The 14,583-nt window shown below is 46.6% G+C and overlaps 1 protein-coding gene across 1 annotated transcript in view; it reads right to left on the bottom strand.

Annotated features, from left to right (window-relative positions):
* Positions 1 to 14,583, bottom strand: part of OXCT1 (3-oxoacid CoA-transferase 1) — a 570,108-nt gene that overhangs the window by 270,698 nt on the left and 284,827 nt on the right. The window contains exon 12 of the mRNA XM_029578060.1: positions 1,592 to 1,664. Within this exon, the coding sequence (XP_029433920.1) occupies positions 1,592 to 1,664 (73 nt within the window). The remainder of the gene's footprint in view (positions 1 to 1,591; positions 1,665 to 14,583) is intronic.

Here is a 14,583-nt window from a genome sequence, read left to right as displayed (position 1 = left end):
TTACATTTCGACCGCGGAGTACAAATATTGGTAGGGGGACCCCTATGGGGTACAATTTTTTTGAAACTTTTTAAAGAAGTTCTGTGAGGAAAATTCCTGTCAGGAATCTCAAGAGAGCTCCTTAACTCGCGTGGCTACTGTTGCACAGAAAAAAAGAGACTGAAGGGGGACCCCTGCTGGATGCAGAGTCAGTGCATTGCTAGGCATGCCCAGTAGGTGCCAGTCAAAGTTCTAGAAACTTTGACAAAAGTGTTCTGTGAATGGGCTCCATCCTGATGATGTCACCCATATGAGGACTACCATCCTGCCTGTCCTGTGAGAATAACATTAACGCATGCGAAAGCACCATAACATTTGGTGCGATGTAAATGAGAAAAAGGGGAGGATATTGGGGCGGGAATTTTGGCCAAGTAGGCTGGGCTCACAGTTTTGCGAAGCCGTATCACATGACTTTAACGCAAATTTTAACTACACCTTTTTCATTTGCGTAAAGCCATGCGATAGGGCTTTATCGCGGTTGCGATGTTGTTCGCACATGCCGTTTGAGTGGTTTTAAGCTCCTGGAGAGCCAGCTAAGCTATCAGGGCCCTCCCGGGGGGAGAGACAGAGAGAGAGACACTAGCCATAATGCCCTCACACTAAATTGGTATTTATATCTCTATGGGAAACTCATCCAAAGATGAGATTTGTGCACTGTTCTCTCAACCTAGCTTGATGGACTCTCTACCTGGGTAACATCAAGCTAGGTTGAGAGAACATTGCACAAATCTCATCTTTGGGTGAGTTTCTTCACTCCGAAGGTCTTCAAATCTTCACAAGAGGGCACTGTTCTGTTCGTATGTCTCACTTTGAAGTCAAAGTGACTCCTAACCCCTACACTAATACCTAAACCTCACCTTGAGTGACTAGGTGGGCCTCCCATAGAGATATAAATACTAATCTAGTGAGAAGGCATTATGGCAGTCTCTCTCTTTCCTTAAACCTACTAAACATGGTCCCCCCAGTGGTTGTATGTACAAAAAAGTTATTGCAATTTGCACTAAGATAGCACTTCGCATAGGTATTAGCACAAATCGCAATAAACTGCCTATTACCATAAAACACACCTCTTTTCCTATCACTTACGATATTTAATGCATTTTGATAAATCCAGGCCTTAATTTTTATATTCCCCCACGTCATCCCTGTCCTAGAGATAATCAAAACCATCTTCATATGACCTAGTCTGTCTTCTCCCTTTAAAGATTTACATTTTGTATGCAGAAATATATGACAATATATTATTTTTGCATTTCATATATTGGTGTAAGATAATATTAAAGTAAAAGGAGAGTAATAACAAAAGAACTTTTTTGCCTCTCAAACTATGTATAGAGACTATAAGATAAAAATAAATTCCTATTTACCACATGGAGGAACTGATGTAACTTTCCAGGAATGGTTGAATTGATATTTCAATTTTCAATTTAATCAAATATAATTCCAAAGTTCTTGCCCAAAATATATAATATTTTATATATAGCTCACAGTACTATGAAAGTTTAATGAGAAATAATATTTTTTATTTTATGAGAATATGGTGTTTACTTACCCTCTAATCATAGCAAATGATTCATCACTGGAGAAAAAGGATGCCCCTGGAAGGACTGTGACTGTTTCTTTACCTATAAAGAAATAACCTACTGAGTTATATTTACAGAGATGCAAAAATACCTTATCATGATTGATAAATTACAACATAATGACATTTTCAACCTAGTTTCACAACTCTCATGTCTTCAATTTGCCATCTCCAAATTCCTTTCTTTTCTCCACTATATAATTTTTTTTTAATTTAAGGAAACTAATTTACATTAAAGGAGGGGTCAATCTTTTTAGCATTGCTCCAATAAAGAAGCTTCCAGAGCTCTGCATTACATAGTGGACATGGCTGTCACTGCCATACTGGAATTCTATCATGCTGTAGTTCAACAGTCCAGGGTTGCAGGAGAGTCCATACGTTAGAGGCCTACTTACAAACCACAATCTGCTTTTATTAAAAGGAGGTTTTCTTTATAAAGGGGACCATTTTCTTTTTTTTACTTTTGCAATTAACATTTTATTAAAGACAAATAAAAACATAATACCTGTTACATTCATTTTTACAAGTGTGACGTTGATGAGCAGTAATCTTATGCATACAATATAAAAAGTTCACACAAGGGAATAAGTTCTTAAGCAAAGGCACTCAGGGAGATTTCCAGTACTGAGCAATATTGCTTTAAGCCCCTCTACTATATGTTGTACCAATTTTTGTTGATATAAATCTCCTAAAAGCAGAACATTTAATAAGGCATGTTTGGGAAGCAAATGAAATGTTAGATTCATAAGGTCCTGCAACCAATAAGAAATCTGCCAATATTTTTAGATAAAGGGACATTCCCACCATAGATAAAAAAAGAACCAAGGTCCCCACATCCTTTCCAATACCTATCAGAAGCTTGTAAAGAAAAATGGTACAGCTTAACAGGAGTATAGTACCATTGTAAAAGTAACTTATATCCGTTTACTATTAGATTAGCTACAATAAAACCCTTACCAATATTCAGGAAGATAATTCTCCATTCTTCCTCTGACAGAATCACCCCCAGGTCGTGTTCCCATGCCCTAACATACCCCAGACAACACTTTCTCCACCTCATCTTCCTTTCTACAAGATGTTTCAAACATCAATACGCCCTGAGCCACGGTTGTCTTGATTTTCATTCCCAACAGAAAATGCCTAAGCTTTAGGTATGCGAAAACCTCGTTATTAGGGAGATCAAAAGTCCCTTGAAGTTCGGTAAAGCTTAGAGGATCAGTTATCCCCCAAATACGTTCAACACTATATATCCCCTTCTATTTCCATAAGCTAAAAGAGTGTGAACAAAGACCCGGAAAAAAGCAACATTATCAAATAAAAATGTGTTAAAATAATAATCTCTTTGCCCTGTCAAAGGGATTTTCCAAGTGTGCCAAAGCTTAAGAGTCTGAGACACTGATGGAGGAACCACATTTAAAGGTCTCCAGGTCTTTTTAGGTTGCAAATCATTGCCTGCAGAGGCATCTTACCAATGATCTCATGTTCTAAAACGACCTATGGCTTAGGGAGTTGAGATTTATGCCAATCTATTACTACTTTGAGATAAGATGCTGCATGGCACCAAATCAGATTAGGGACACTGTTGTGATGCTGCTTGCGGCCCCAGCCGTAAGCAGCCTCTTACCTCTACCACCAGCCTGCCCCGATGCTGTCTCTTGCAGCCTGGGGGCCGCTGCCTGTGGTCTACGGTGGTCAGAGCCACCGCCGTTTCCTGCCTCAGCGGCTCGGAGGCCTCCGACGTCATCCTCCCTCTGTGTGGCGGCAGGGAGGCACCACCATGCCTTCTCTCGGCCGGAGGCTGCCGCCATCGTTCCTCCTACACGGCCCGGAGGCCGCTGCTGATGCTCTCGTTCCTGCGGCAGGCCGGGACCTGGCTTCGCTGCCTAGTGCCGCTCCTGCTTGATCTTCACGGCATGGAAGCCACCGCAGCTGTCCCTGGTCCTGCTTCTCTCCTAGGTGCGCAGCCGCGCCTCTTCTGAGTATTTAAAGGGCCCACGGAGGGAAAGGCCCCGTGGCTCCATCCAATGATGTAATCTGGGTATCTCCTCTTCAGCCCTATAAAAGGGCCTTTCACCAGTCCTTCAGCGCATTTGCAAGGAGCTAGCCTACTCCTGGATTCTCCACAGTTCCAGCTCTTCGTTCCAGGAGACTCCGATCCATCTCCGCTTCTTCAAGGCACTCTGTTCTTCGTGGGAATTCCCTTGTTTTCGTCCATGGTTCCTGGTCTCTCGTCACATCCTGCTTCCTTGTCTGTCTTGTCTTCAGATGTTTCTGTCTTCAAAATGTCCCTGATGTCCTCGTCTTAAATGTCCCATCTCCAGACGTCCTATTTCTTCCTGCTCCTCTCTTTGGAAGCCCTTGTCCTCGGATGTTCCAGGTTAAGAACATAAGAACATGCCATACTGGGTCAGACCAAGGATCCATCAAGCCCAGCATTCTGTTTCCAACAGGGGCCAATCCATGCCATAAGAACCTGGCAAATACCCAAAAACTAAGTCTATTCCATGTTACCGTTGCTAGTAGTAGCAGTGGCTATTTTCTAAGTCAACTTAATTAATGGCAGGTAATGGACTTCTCCTCAAAGAACTTATCCAATCCTTTTTTAAACACAGCTATACTAACTGCACTAACCACATCCTCTGACAACAAATTCCAGAGTTTAATTGTGCGTTGAGTAAAAGAGAACTTTCTCCGATTAGTTTTAAATGTGCCACATGCTAACTTCATGGAGTGCCCCCTAGTCTTTCTATTATCCGATAGAGTACATAACTGATTCACATCTACCCATTCTAGACCTCTCATGATTTTAAACACCTCTATCATATCCCCCCCTCAGCCGTCTCTTCTCCAAGCTGAAAGGTCCTAACCTCTTAAGTCTTTCCTCATAGGGGAGCTGTTCCATTCCCCTTATTTTGGTAGCCCTTCTCTGTACCTTCTCCATCGCAATTATATCTTTTTTGAGATGCGGCGACCAGAATTGTACACAGTATTCAAGATGCGGTCTCACCATGGAGCAATACAGAGGCATTATGACATTTTCCGTTTTATTCACCCATTCCCTTTCTAATAATTCCCAACATTCTGTTTGCTTTTTTTGACTGCCGCAGCACACTGAACCGATGATTTCAATGTGTTATCCACTATGATGCCTAGATCTTTTTCCTGGGTGGTAGCACCTAATATGGAACCTAACATTGTGTAACTATAGCATGGGTTATTTTTCCCTATATGCATCACCTTGCACTTATCCACATTAAATTTTATCTGCCATTTTGATGCCCAATTTTCCAGTCTTACAAGGTCTTCCTGCAATTTATCACAATCTGCTTGTGATTTAACTACTCTGAACAATTTTGTATCATCTGCAAATTTGATTATCTCATTCGTCATATTTCTTTCCAGATCATTTATAAATATATTGAAAAGTAAGGGTCCCAATACAGATCCCTGAGGCACTCCACTGCCCACTCCCTTCCACTGAGAAAATTGTCCATTTAATCCTACTCTCTGTTTCCTGTCTTTTAGCCAGTTTGCAATCCACGAAAGGACATCACCACCTATCCCATGACTTTTTACTTTTCCTAGAAGCCTCTCATGAGGAACTTTGTCAAACGCCTTCTGAAAATCCAAGTATACTACATCTACCGGTTCACCTTTATCCACATGTTTATTAACTCCTTCAAAAAAGTGAAGCAGATTTGTGAGGCAAGACTTGCCCTGGGTAAAGCCATGCTGACTTTGGTCCATTAAACCATGTCTTTCTATATGTTCTGTGATTTTGATGCTTAGAACACTTTCCACTATTTTTCCTGGCACTGAAGTCAGGCTAACCGGTCTGTAGTTTCCCGGATCGCCCCTGGAGCCCTTTTTAGATATTGGGGTTACATTAGCTATCCTCCAGTCTTCAGGTACAATGGATGATTTTAATGATAGGTTACAAATTTTTCCTAATAGGTCTGAAATTTCATATTTTAGTTCCTTCAGAACTCTGGGGTGTATACAATCTGGTCCTGGTGATTTACTACTCTTCAGTTTGTCAATCAGGTCCTACCACATCTTCTAGGTTCACCGTGATTTGATTCAGTCCATCTGAATCATTGCCCATGAAAACCTTCTCCAGTACGGGTATCTCCCCAACATCTTCTTCAGTAAACACTGAAGCAAAGAAGTCATTTAATCTTTCCGCAATGGCCTTGTCTTCTCTAAGTGCCCCTTTAACCCCTCAATCATCTAATGGTCCAACTGACTTCCTCACAGGCTTTCTTCTTCGGATATATTTAAAAAAGTTTTTACTGTGAGTTTTTGAATCTACGGCCAACTTCTTTTCAAATTTTCTCTTAGCCTGTCTTATCAATGTCTTACATTTAACTTGCAAACGTTTATGTATTATCCTATTTTCTTCTGTTGGATCCTTCTTCCAATTTTTGAATGAAGATCTTTTGGCTAAAATAGCTTCTTTCACCTCCCCTTTTAACCATGCCGGTAATCGTTTTGCCTTCTTTCCACCTTTCTTAATGTGTGGAATACATCTGGACTGTGCTTCTAGAATGGTATTTTTTAACAATGACCACGCCTCTTGCACATTTTTTACTTTTGTAGCTGCTCCTTTCAGTTTTTTTCTAACTATTTTTCTCATTTTATCAAAGTTTCCCTTTTGAAAGTTTAGCACGAGAGCCGTGGATTTGCATACTGTTCCTCTTCCAGTCATTAATTCATTAATTCAAATTTGACCATATTATGATCACTATTGCCAAGTGGCCCCACCACAGTTACCTCTCTCACCAAGTCCTGTGCTCCACTGAGAATTTGATCTAAAATTGCTCCCTCTCTCGTCAGTTCCTGAACCAATTGCTCTGTTTTTTACCCGGTTTAATTTTGTGCTCCGCTACAGACCAGCCGAGAAGAATGCCAAGGCCAATGCCCTATCACGGGTATTTGAATCAATGGAAGGCTCTGAGGAACCACAATACATCATCGAGCCGTCCAGTATCCTCTTGTCTGCTACCACGACAATCCCTCCAGGGAAAATTTTGGTTCCCCCAGGCTTGCGGAAACAAGTCTTGGATTGGGCCCATGACTCCCGCTATGCCGGTCACCCAGGGCAATCCCAGACTCTACAGACCCTGCGCCGCTATTACTGGTGGCCAAAGGTAAACAAGGATGTCCGAGCGTACGTACAATCCTGTCAGTCCTGCGCCCGCCACAAGAGGATCTTCGGTCCGACCCCAGGCCTACTTCAGCCACTACCTGCACCTTCTGAACCATGGGACTCATGTGGCAACCAACTTCGTGGTAGACCTGCCACTATCCAGCGGGTAGTCAACCGCTTTAGTAAAATGGCGCACTTCATGCCGTTGCCGGGGTTGCCATCCGCTCCACAGTTGGCTCAGCTGTTTGTTCAACACGTCTTCAGGCTACATGGTCTCCCGAAAAGCATCCTCTCGGATCGAGGGCCGCAATTCACTGCCAAGTTCTGGAGGGCCCTTTGCCTAAAATTCGACGTCACGTTAGACTATACGTCCGGTTACCATCCTCAGACCAATGGCCTCGCAGACAGAACAAACCAGACATTGAAACAATTCCTCCGCCTGTACGTCAACGAAAAACAAGATGACTGGGCTAGCCTGCTACCCTGGGCCAAATTCGCGCTAAATTCCCATATCTCCGCGGCTACGGGATCTTCCCCGTTTCAGACAGTTTATGACAGACAGCCACGACCACCACTGCCTGTCCCCACCACAGTAGCGTCTCCAGTATCTCAGCTCTCTGCTGAAGAGCTGCACCGCCAATGGATATCCACGCAGCACGCCCTGATCAAGGCCAGCCAGGTAGCTAAAAGGTATGCTGACCAGCGCAGAAGACCATACCCGCCTCTTAGACCAGGCCAAAAGGTTTGGTTAAGCACGCAATTTATCTGCTTGAAGCTGCCATCATCGTGACTGGCTCCGCGATTCATCGGGCCGTTCCCCATCATCCGGCAGGTGGGTGCAGTCTCATATCAACTTCGCCTCCCTCAGTCTCTTAAAATACACAACATATTCCACGTCTCCTTCCTGAAGCCTCTGGTATTGTCGTGGCCCTCCAGCACGCCTCCAACTCCCCAACATGTCGCCGCTGAAGATGACCTCACCTATCAGGTCCGGGAGGTCCTAGATGTGAGAAAACATCGCAAGAAGTGGGAATATCTGTTAGCATGGGAGGGCTTCGGCCCCGAAGAAAACTCCTGGGAACCATTGGCTAACATCCTGGACCGGAATCTGCTGGAGCAGTTCCACAGAGACCATCCGGCTAAACCCAGGCCTCCGGGGAGGCGCCCTAAAGAGGGGGGTACTGTTGTGTTCCACAGCCGTGGGAGGCAACGGCTGCGATCCCCTACCTCGCCCGCGACAGCGACCTGCCGCGGGAATTCCGGGGGAAGCCCCCAACGCTAGGCCCATTGCTCCGACACGGGTCCCCACGCTGATCGCCGCAGGAGGAGCCATCCCTGCTCCTCTCTCGCGGCGTTCAGCAGCGTTTCCTCCACGGAGAAAATTCAAGATGGCCACCGCTATCTTTAGGCGCTAGGCTGCGCCTCCTTCTCAGATTTAAAGGGCCCTGATCCCTTTAACCAGCCTCACCTGTTCCTGATCAGCCTGAGGAGGGGAAGTATAAAAGGAGGCTTCCTCTGCTCATTCCTTGACTTGGCAACGTCCCAACGCTGTCTAGTCTGCTTGCTTCAGTGAGTTCCTTGAGCTTGGATTCTGGTTCCTGTTTCGTCTTGGTGTTCCTGGTTCCTGACTTCGGACTGGCTTATGGTGATTCTCTGGTTCCTGACTTCGGATTGGCAAGTGGTGATTCTCTGGTGTGTGACTTTGGCCTGGTAAGTGATGATCCCTCGGTGTGTGAATTCGGACTGGTAAGCGACGACCCTCTGGCACTCAATCTTGGACCTCCTCTTGACCATAATCTCCAAAGGCCACCTAAGTCCCAGCGGCCCAGGTCCCTACGGGCTCCTCCCGGGGGGACCGCGGGCTTCCAGGGTGAAGCTACAGTTAGCCCTTGCACCGACCTCTCCAAGGTTCGCCTAAGTCCCAGCGGTCTGGGTTCCTACGGGCACCTCCTGGGGGAACCACAGACTTCCAGGGGTGAAGACACAGCTCCTCTTCTCGACTCTTCCTCTGCTTCCACCATCGCCACAGTCTCCAGTGCCAAGGGTCAGCTGGTCACATCTTCTGCTCAGCCTCGCCACCTGATGGGAGAACCTTCGGACCTCCCTCCTAAGGAATTCCATCCTCTCATCGGCCAAGGGTTCACAACCCAAGCTTAACAGGCTGCACAGACTTCATGTTTTCCAGCTTCTAGACCCTTGTGAATAATGGAGTTGAAAGAGTTTTGATGCTGCTGTGGAAGGGTTTCTGAAAAGTCCTGCATTTGTTTCCTTAAATTCCGTTGGTACTGTGTCATATATAATTGATATGAGGCAATCCTGGATAGTAATAGGGAACCTTGGAACATTTTACGACCCAAGGTGTCTAAGAATTTCTGTTCCTTTCCAGGAGGCGTGGAAGAGTGTGGTTTAATCCTTTTTTATCTCTTCTGCGCAGACTCTACCACAACAGACTGATGTGGGAGTTGAGGCTTCTGAAACCCAGGTATATGTTGCGCTAAATAAGTGGCATCTGTTCTTTTATTTACAGGTGGCATCATGCATGGATGCTCCCAAAGGCGGCGTTGGAGATCAACCAGAACCTCATGCACTGGTATGTTGAAGCTCTTTAGGAGCTTCAACAAACTGTAGGTCTTCTAAAGTCTTATGTCTGGAATCCTCCTCTGTAGGCAGCTGAAAAGGAATTTTATTTATTTATTTAAAAAAACTTTTATATACCGGTATTAGTATGCATACATCATACCGGTTTACAATGTAACTTTAAAGGTAGAAATTACAATGAACAGGGAGGGCGAACAAGGAGGAGTATACAAAGAGCAGGAGGTGGAGGAATTAAAGCAATAAATAAAAACTGCAACGGACTATTTAAAGGAATATACAAGGCGTAGGCAAGATACTTGCAGAAGTCGGTGTACTTAATCAGGGTAGGCTTGTCGGAAGAGCCATGTTTTAAGTTTTTTTCTGAACTTGGCGTAACATGGCTCTAGCCTGAGAGTGGTAGGGAGGGTGTTCCATTGTTTAGGGCCTGCAATGGATAGTGCACGGTCCCTAGTAGAGGAGAGGTGGGCTTTTTTCAAAGGGGGAATGGAGAGGGTGCCTTTGTTGACAGTGCGAGTGGGTCGTTCAGTGCGTATAGGACGAAAGGGTTCATCCAACCAATTGGAATTGTGCGAGTGGATGGACTTGTGCACTATGGTTAGAATTTTGAAGAGAATTCGGGATGCGATGGGGAGCCAGTGGAGTTCTTTGAGTATTGGGGTAATGTGATCAGCTTTCCTTGAGTTGGTGATGACCCTGGCGATGGCATTCTGGAGCATTTGTAAGGGCTTGGTGGTGGAGGAGGGTAGGCCAAGGAAGAGGGCATTACAGTAGTCCAGCTTTGAGGAAAGGGTGGCTTGGACGACGGTGCGGAAGTCATGATAGTGGAGGAGGGGTCTGAGTTTCTTCAGGATGTGAAGCTTGAAGAAACCTTCTTTGAGGATGGAGTTGATCTGTTTTTTTGAGATTGAGTTGTTGATCTATGATAACCCCAAGGTCTCTTACTGTGGGTTGGGGTGTTATGACGTTGAAAGCTGGATCGTTGGAGATCGGTGGTTTGGGAGGGAGGTGAGGAGAGATAAGGAGCAGCTCTGTTTTGGAGGAGTTTAGAGCGAGGTGGATGTTGGTGAGGAAGTCATTGATGTTGGCAAGACATGTGTTCCAGAAGGCAAGGGCATCTGAGAGAGAGTTGTGAATGGGAATGACGATTTGAACGTCATCTGCATAGAGGTAGAATTTGAGGCCGAGGTCTGTGAGGAGCTGACATAGAGGTGTGAGATAAATGTTGAAAAGGGTGGAGGAGAGGGAGGAGCCTTGTGGGACACCTTGAGACAAGGGATAGAGTGTGGAGTTGGCGTTTCCTATCTTGACGGAGAACTTTCTGTTAGATAAGTAGGATTTAAACCATAGTAGGGCTAGGCCTGAGATGCCTATTTCGGATAGCCGGTTGATGAGGAGGTTATGGTTGATGGTATCAAAGGCAGCTGAGATGTCGAGTAGGGCGAGGAGGTAACAGTTGCCTCGGTCCATGCCTATGAGTAAGTGGTCCGTGAGGGAGAGCAGGAGGGTTTCTGTATTGAGGTATTTACGGAAGCCGTATTGGGCTGGATGCAGAATGTTGTTGCTTTCTAGATATTCTGTAAGTTGGATGTTTACAATCTTTTCCATAATTTTGGATAGGAAGGGCAGGTTAGAGATAGGGAGGAAGTTAGCGGGGTCTTTAGGGTCTAGTGTTGGTTTTTTTAGGAGGGGCTTGACAATAGCTTGTTTAAGAGCATCTGGGACAGAGCCTGAAGAGAGGGAGGAGTTTATGATGTCTGCGATGGGTTTGGATATAGTGTTCGGGATGGAGAGGAGGGATTTTGTGGGAATGGTGTCTGAAGGGTGGGAAGCTGGTTTAAGTTTTCTGAGAATAGATTCCACTTCTTTAGCGGAAGTCAGGTCAAGGGTTTGGAGGGTGGGTGAAGTGGGGGAAGGTTGGAGGGAGGGGGAAGGGGAGGTGGATGGACAAGGGTGTTGAAATCTGCGGAGGATGTTGGTGATTTTTGTGAGGAAATACTGGGCGATTTCTTCGCTCTTAGTGGAGGCATCATTCTCAGGGATAGTGGGCTGAGAGGATTTGGTGAGGTTGGCAACATAATTGAAAAGGGCTTTCGGGTTGTACATGTATTGGTGGATCTTAGCTGAAAAGTAGTCTCTTTTTGTTTTGAGGGTGGTTATTCTATATTGGTGAAGGGTAGTTTTGAAACTTGAGGCGAGTTGGGGTGAGGGGGCTTTACGCCAGTTTCTCTCACGCTGCCTGAGGGTATTTTTTAGGGATCTTAGTTCAGTTGTGTACCAGTGTTGATGATTTTTTGTGGGTTGGGTAATGTTACGTCTGGAGATGGGGCATAGTTTGTCAGCAATTTCAAGAGTCATGCTGAGCCAGGATTTGATGGCAGTCTCTGGACTGGAGCAGTCAAGGCTAGTGGATGTGTTGGAAATGGCAAGAGCCAGTTCATCTCCAGAGCAGGGTTTCCTGAAGGTGAAGGTGGTGTTGTTTGAGGGAGTGGGGGTAGTAGGGAAGTTAAGGGGGAGGAGGGCTTTTATGAGGAAGTGGTCTGACCAAGGTACAGGGGAGCAGGTGGGGGGCTGGGATGGTAGGAAGCAGTGGTTGATGAATATAAGGTCAAGGGAGTGACCAGCTTGGTGCGTGGGGGAGGCAACAATTTGTCTAAGGCCTAGAGCTTGGAGTGCAGTAAGGAATGCCTCACAAGAAGGGGTAAGGGGGGTGGCATCGACATGGAGGTTGAAGTCTCCTAGTATGATGGAAGGGATTTCAATGTTTATGTTGGCAGATAAGAATTCAATTAAGGGGGAGGGGTCCCGTTCGATGGATCCAGGAGGGGCATAAATGAGACAGATTTGCAGTGAGGGGGCTTTGAAGAGGCCAATTTCTAGCTTGGAGGGTGATGTGGTGTGGGAGAGTTTGAGATTAAGGTGTTTCTTGAAGGCTAGGAGGATGCCACCTCCTCTTTTCTTGGGTCTTGGAATGGATAGGAATTCGTAGGATTGTGTAGGTAGCTGGTTCAGGAGGACAATGTCTGTTTCTTTGAGCCAGGTTTCCGTGATGGCACAGATGTCTGGCTTGGTGTCAGTGAGGAGGTCATTTAGGATGGGGGTTTTTTTGGAGAGTGATTGGGCGTTGAACAGAATGATGGAGAGGGTAGTGAGTCCAAGGAATTGGTTGAGGGGGGTAGTGAGGATAGGGAGGAGGGATTTGTAGGGGGGGGTGGGACGGGGGGGATGGGAATGGGGGAGTCTGTTGTGGGGGAGGTGGATGCGGTTGATGTGTTGTGTGGTCATAGTGGGTGAGTAGGCAAAGGAGGAGGGAGGGAGAGGGGGTAGGTAAAGGAAACTGAGAGGATATAGGGTAGTACAAGGCGGGGATTAAGGTATCAAGGAGTTAAACTGAGAGAAGGGCACTGAGGGAAGGGCACAAAGCTGATTAGGTAGGGTAAGAGGTGTAAATAGTGTACCATGCAGGTTATACAATGCAGGTCAGACAATGCAGGTTATACAGCTTAGATAACATGCACAAATAACAGAATAGAGCAATTTAAGGTGTTAGGGGGAGTAGTCCAGTGGCTGGGAGGCAGGCTCATGAGCACCTGTGAGAGGTGAGATAGGCACTTTGAGGAGGTGCCCACTCACTCGGAGGTCCTGGAGCTGGATGGGTCTTGGCTAAGAGGCTGGCAAGTGAGCGGCGATACTTCAGGGTCAAAAGGGACTGCTGGGTGAGAAGGAGGTCCGTGTAGTACTTTAGGGTCTTCCAGGGTCCTTCAGGGCGGTCCGAAGGGGCTGCCCGAAGGGGCGCTCAAAGGGGCAGGCCCCTTTGTCGCGCTCCTTCGGCGCGTGACGCTAGGCGCGTGACGCTTGACCAGGTTAGATTTTTATAGATGACTCTTTTCTGTGTCGCTCAAAAGTGATGTCATCAATATGGGTCTTAGCATCCAGCACAGAGATTTAAAAGCGGAGTCGTTAGAAGCAGGGCAGTCTTCCAGCTGGGGGAGGGGTCAACAGCCACGAGGTGGAGGAGGAGGAGAGGGTCCAATGGAGGGCTGGGTGCAGGAAACAGCTCAATCCAAGCCCTGGATCCTGGCTTGCAGAGCAGAGAAAAGAAAGGCAAGTACCTGTACGGAGATTTAAAAGCACATTCGTTAGAAGCAGGGCAGTCTTCCAGCTGGGGGAGGGGTCAACAGCCACGAGGTGGAGGAGGAGGAGAGGGTCCAATGGAGGGCTGGGTGCAGGAAACAGCTCAATCCAAGCCCTAGATCCTGGCTTGCAGAGCAGAGAAAAGAAAGGCAAGTACCTGTACGGAGATTTAAAAGCACATTCGTTAGAAGCAGGGCAGTCTTCCAGCTGGGGGAGGGGTCAACAGCCACGAGGTGGAGGAGGAGGAGAGGGTCCAATGGAGGGCTGGGTGCAGGAAACAGCTCAATCCAAGCCCTGGATCCTGGCTTGCAGAGCAGAGAAAAGAAAGGCAAGTACCTGTACGGAGATTTAAAAGCACATTCGTTAGAAGCAGGGCAGTCTTCCAGCTGGGGGAGGGGTCAACAGCCACGAGGTGGAGGAGGAGGAGGAGAGGGTCCAATGGAGGGCTGGGTGCAGGAAACAGCTCAATCCAAGCCCTGGATCCTGGCTTGCAGAGCAGAGAAAAGAAAGGTATTGTTTCAGACATCTTCTTCACAAAGTAAGAGAGAAGGAGAGATCCTAAGGAGGTGATTTTCTCCTTTCTTCCGGTAGTGAGGGGTCCAATAAGATGTCCTCAGTAGAGGAATCGGAGTCCACATCCTCACAGGTGTCTGATAAAATGTGTGGATGTGGACTAGAAGGAGGAAAGGAGAATGGCATCGATAGTGACTTGGTCTTCGATGGATCCATCGATGATTTCTGTTTCTTCTTCCCTGTTATCGATGGCAATGGAATCAGCATTGATGGAATCATGTTGGAATCGGGCGGCTTGATCCTGAGAGACCTGACGGCCCTGGCATCGGCTGAGGAGTCGATGATTGACGGTCGGAGTCGATGGAGTCAGCAACTGAAGAGTCTGGAATAGGAATCGGTTGATTTGGTGCTTAATTGGTGTTTTCGGCCTCGAAGGCACCAGTTGAGTCGGCAGGACACCGATCAAGGAATCGAGGCGGGACAGTAGCGGTTGAAGCATCGATGCCTCCGGCTTCTGTGGAGGTATGGAAACCAGCACTGGTGGATGGAGTTCTCGAATGGCATCGACGAC

Source organism: Rhinatrema bivittatum, chromosome 1, assembly GCF_901001135.1.
Source record: "Rhinatrema bivittatum chromosome 1, aRhiBiv1.1, whole genome shotgun sequence".
In the NCBI taxonomy this organism is placed as follows: Eukaryota; Metazoa; Chordata; class Amphibia; order Gymnophiona; family Rhinatrematidae; genus Rhinatrema; species Rhinatrema bivittatum.
The sequence above is the reverse complement of the archived record's forward strand: the minus strand, read 5'-3'. Positions and strand labels throughout refer to the sequence as shown.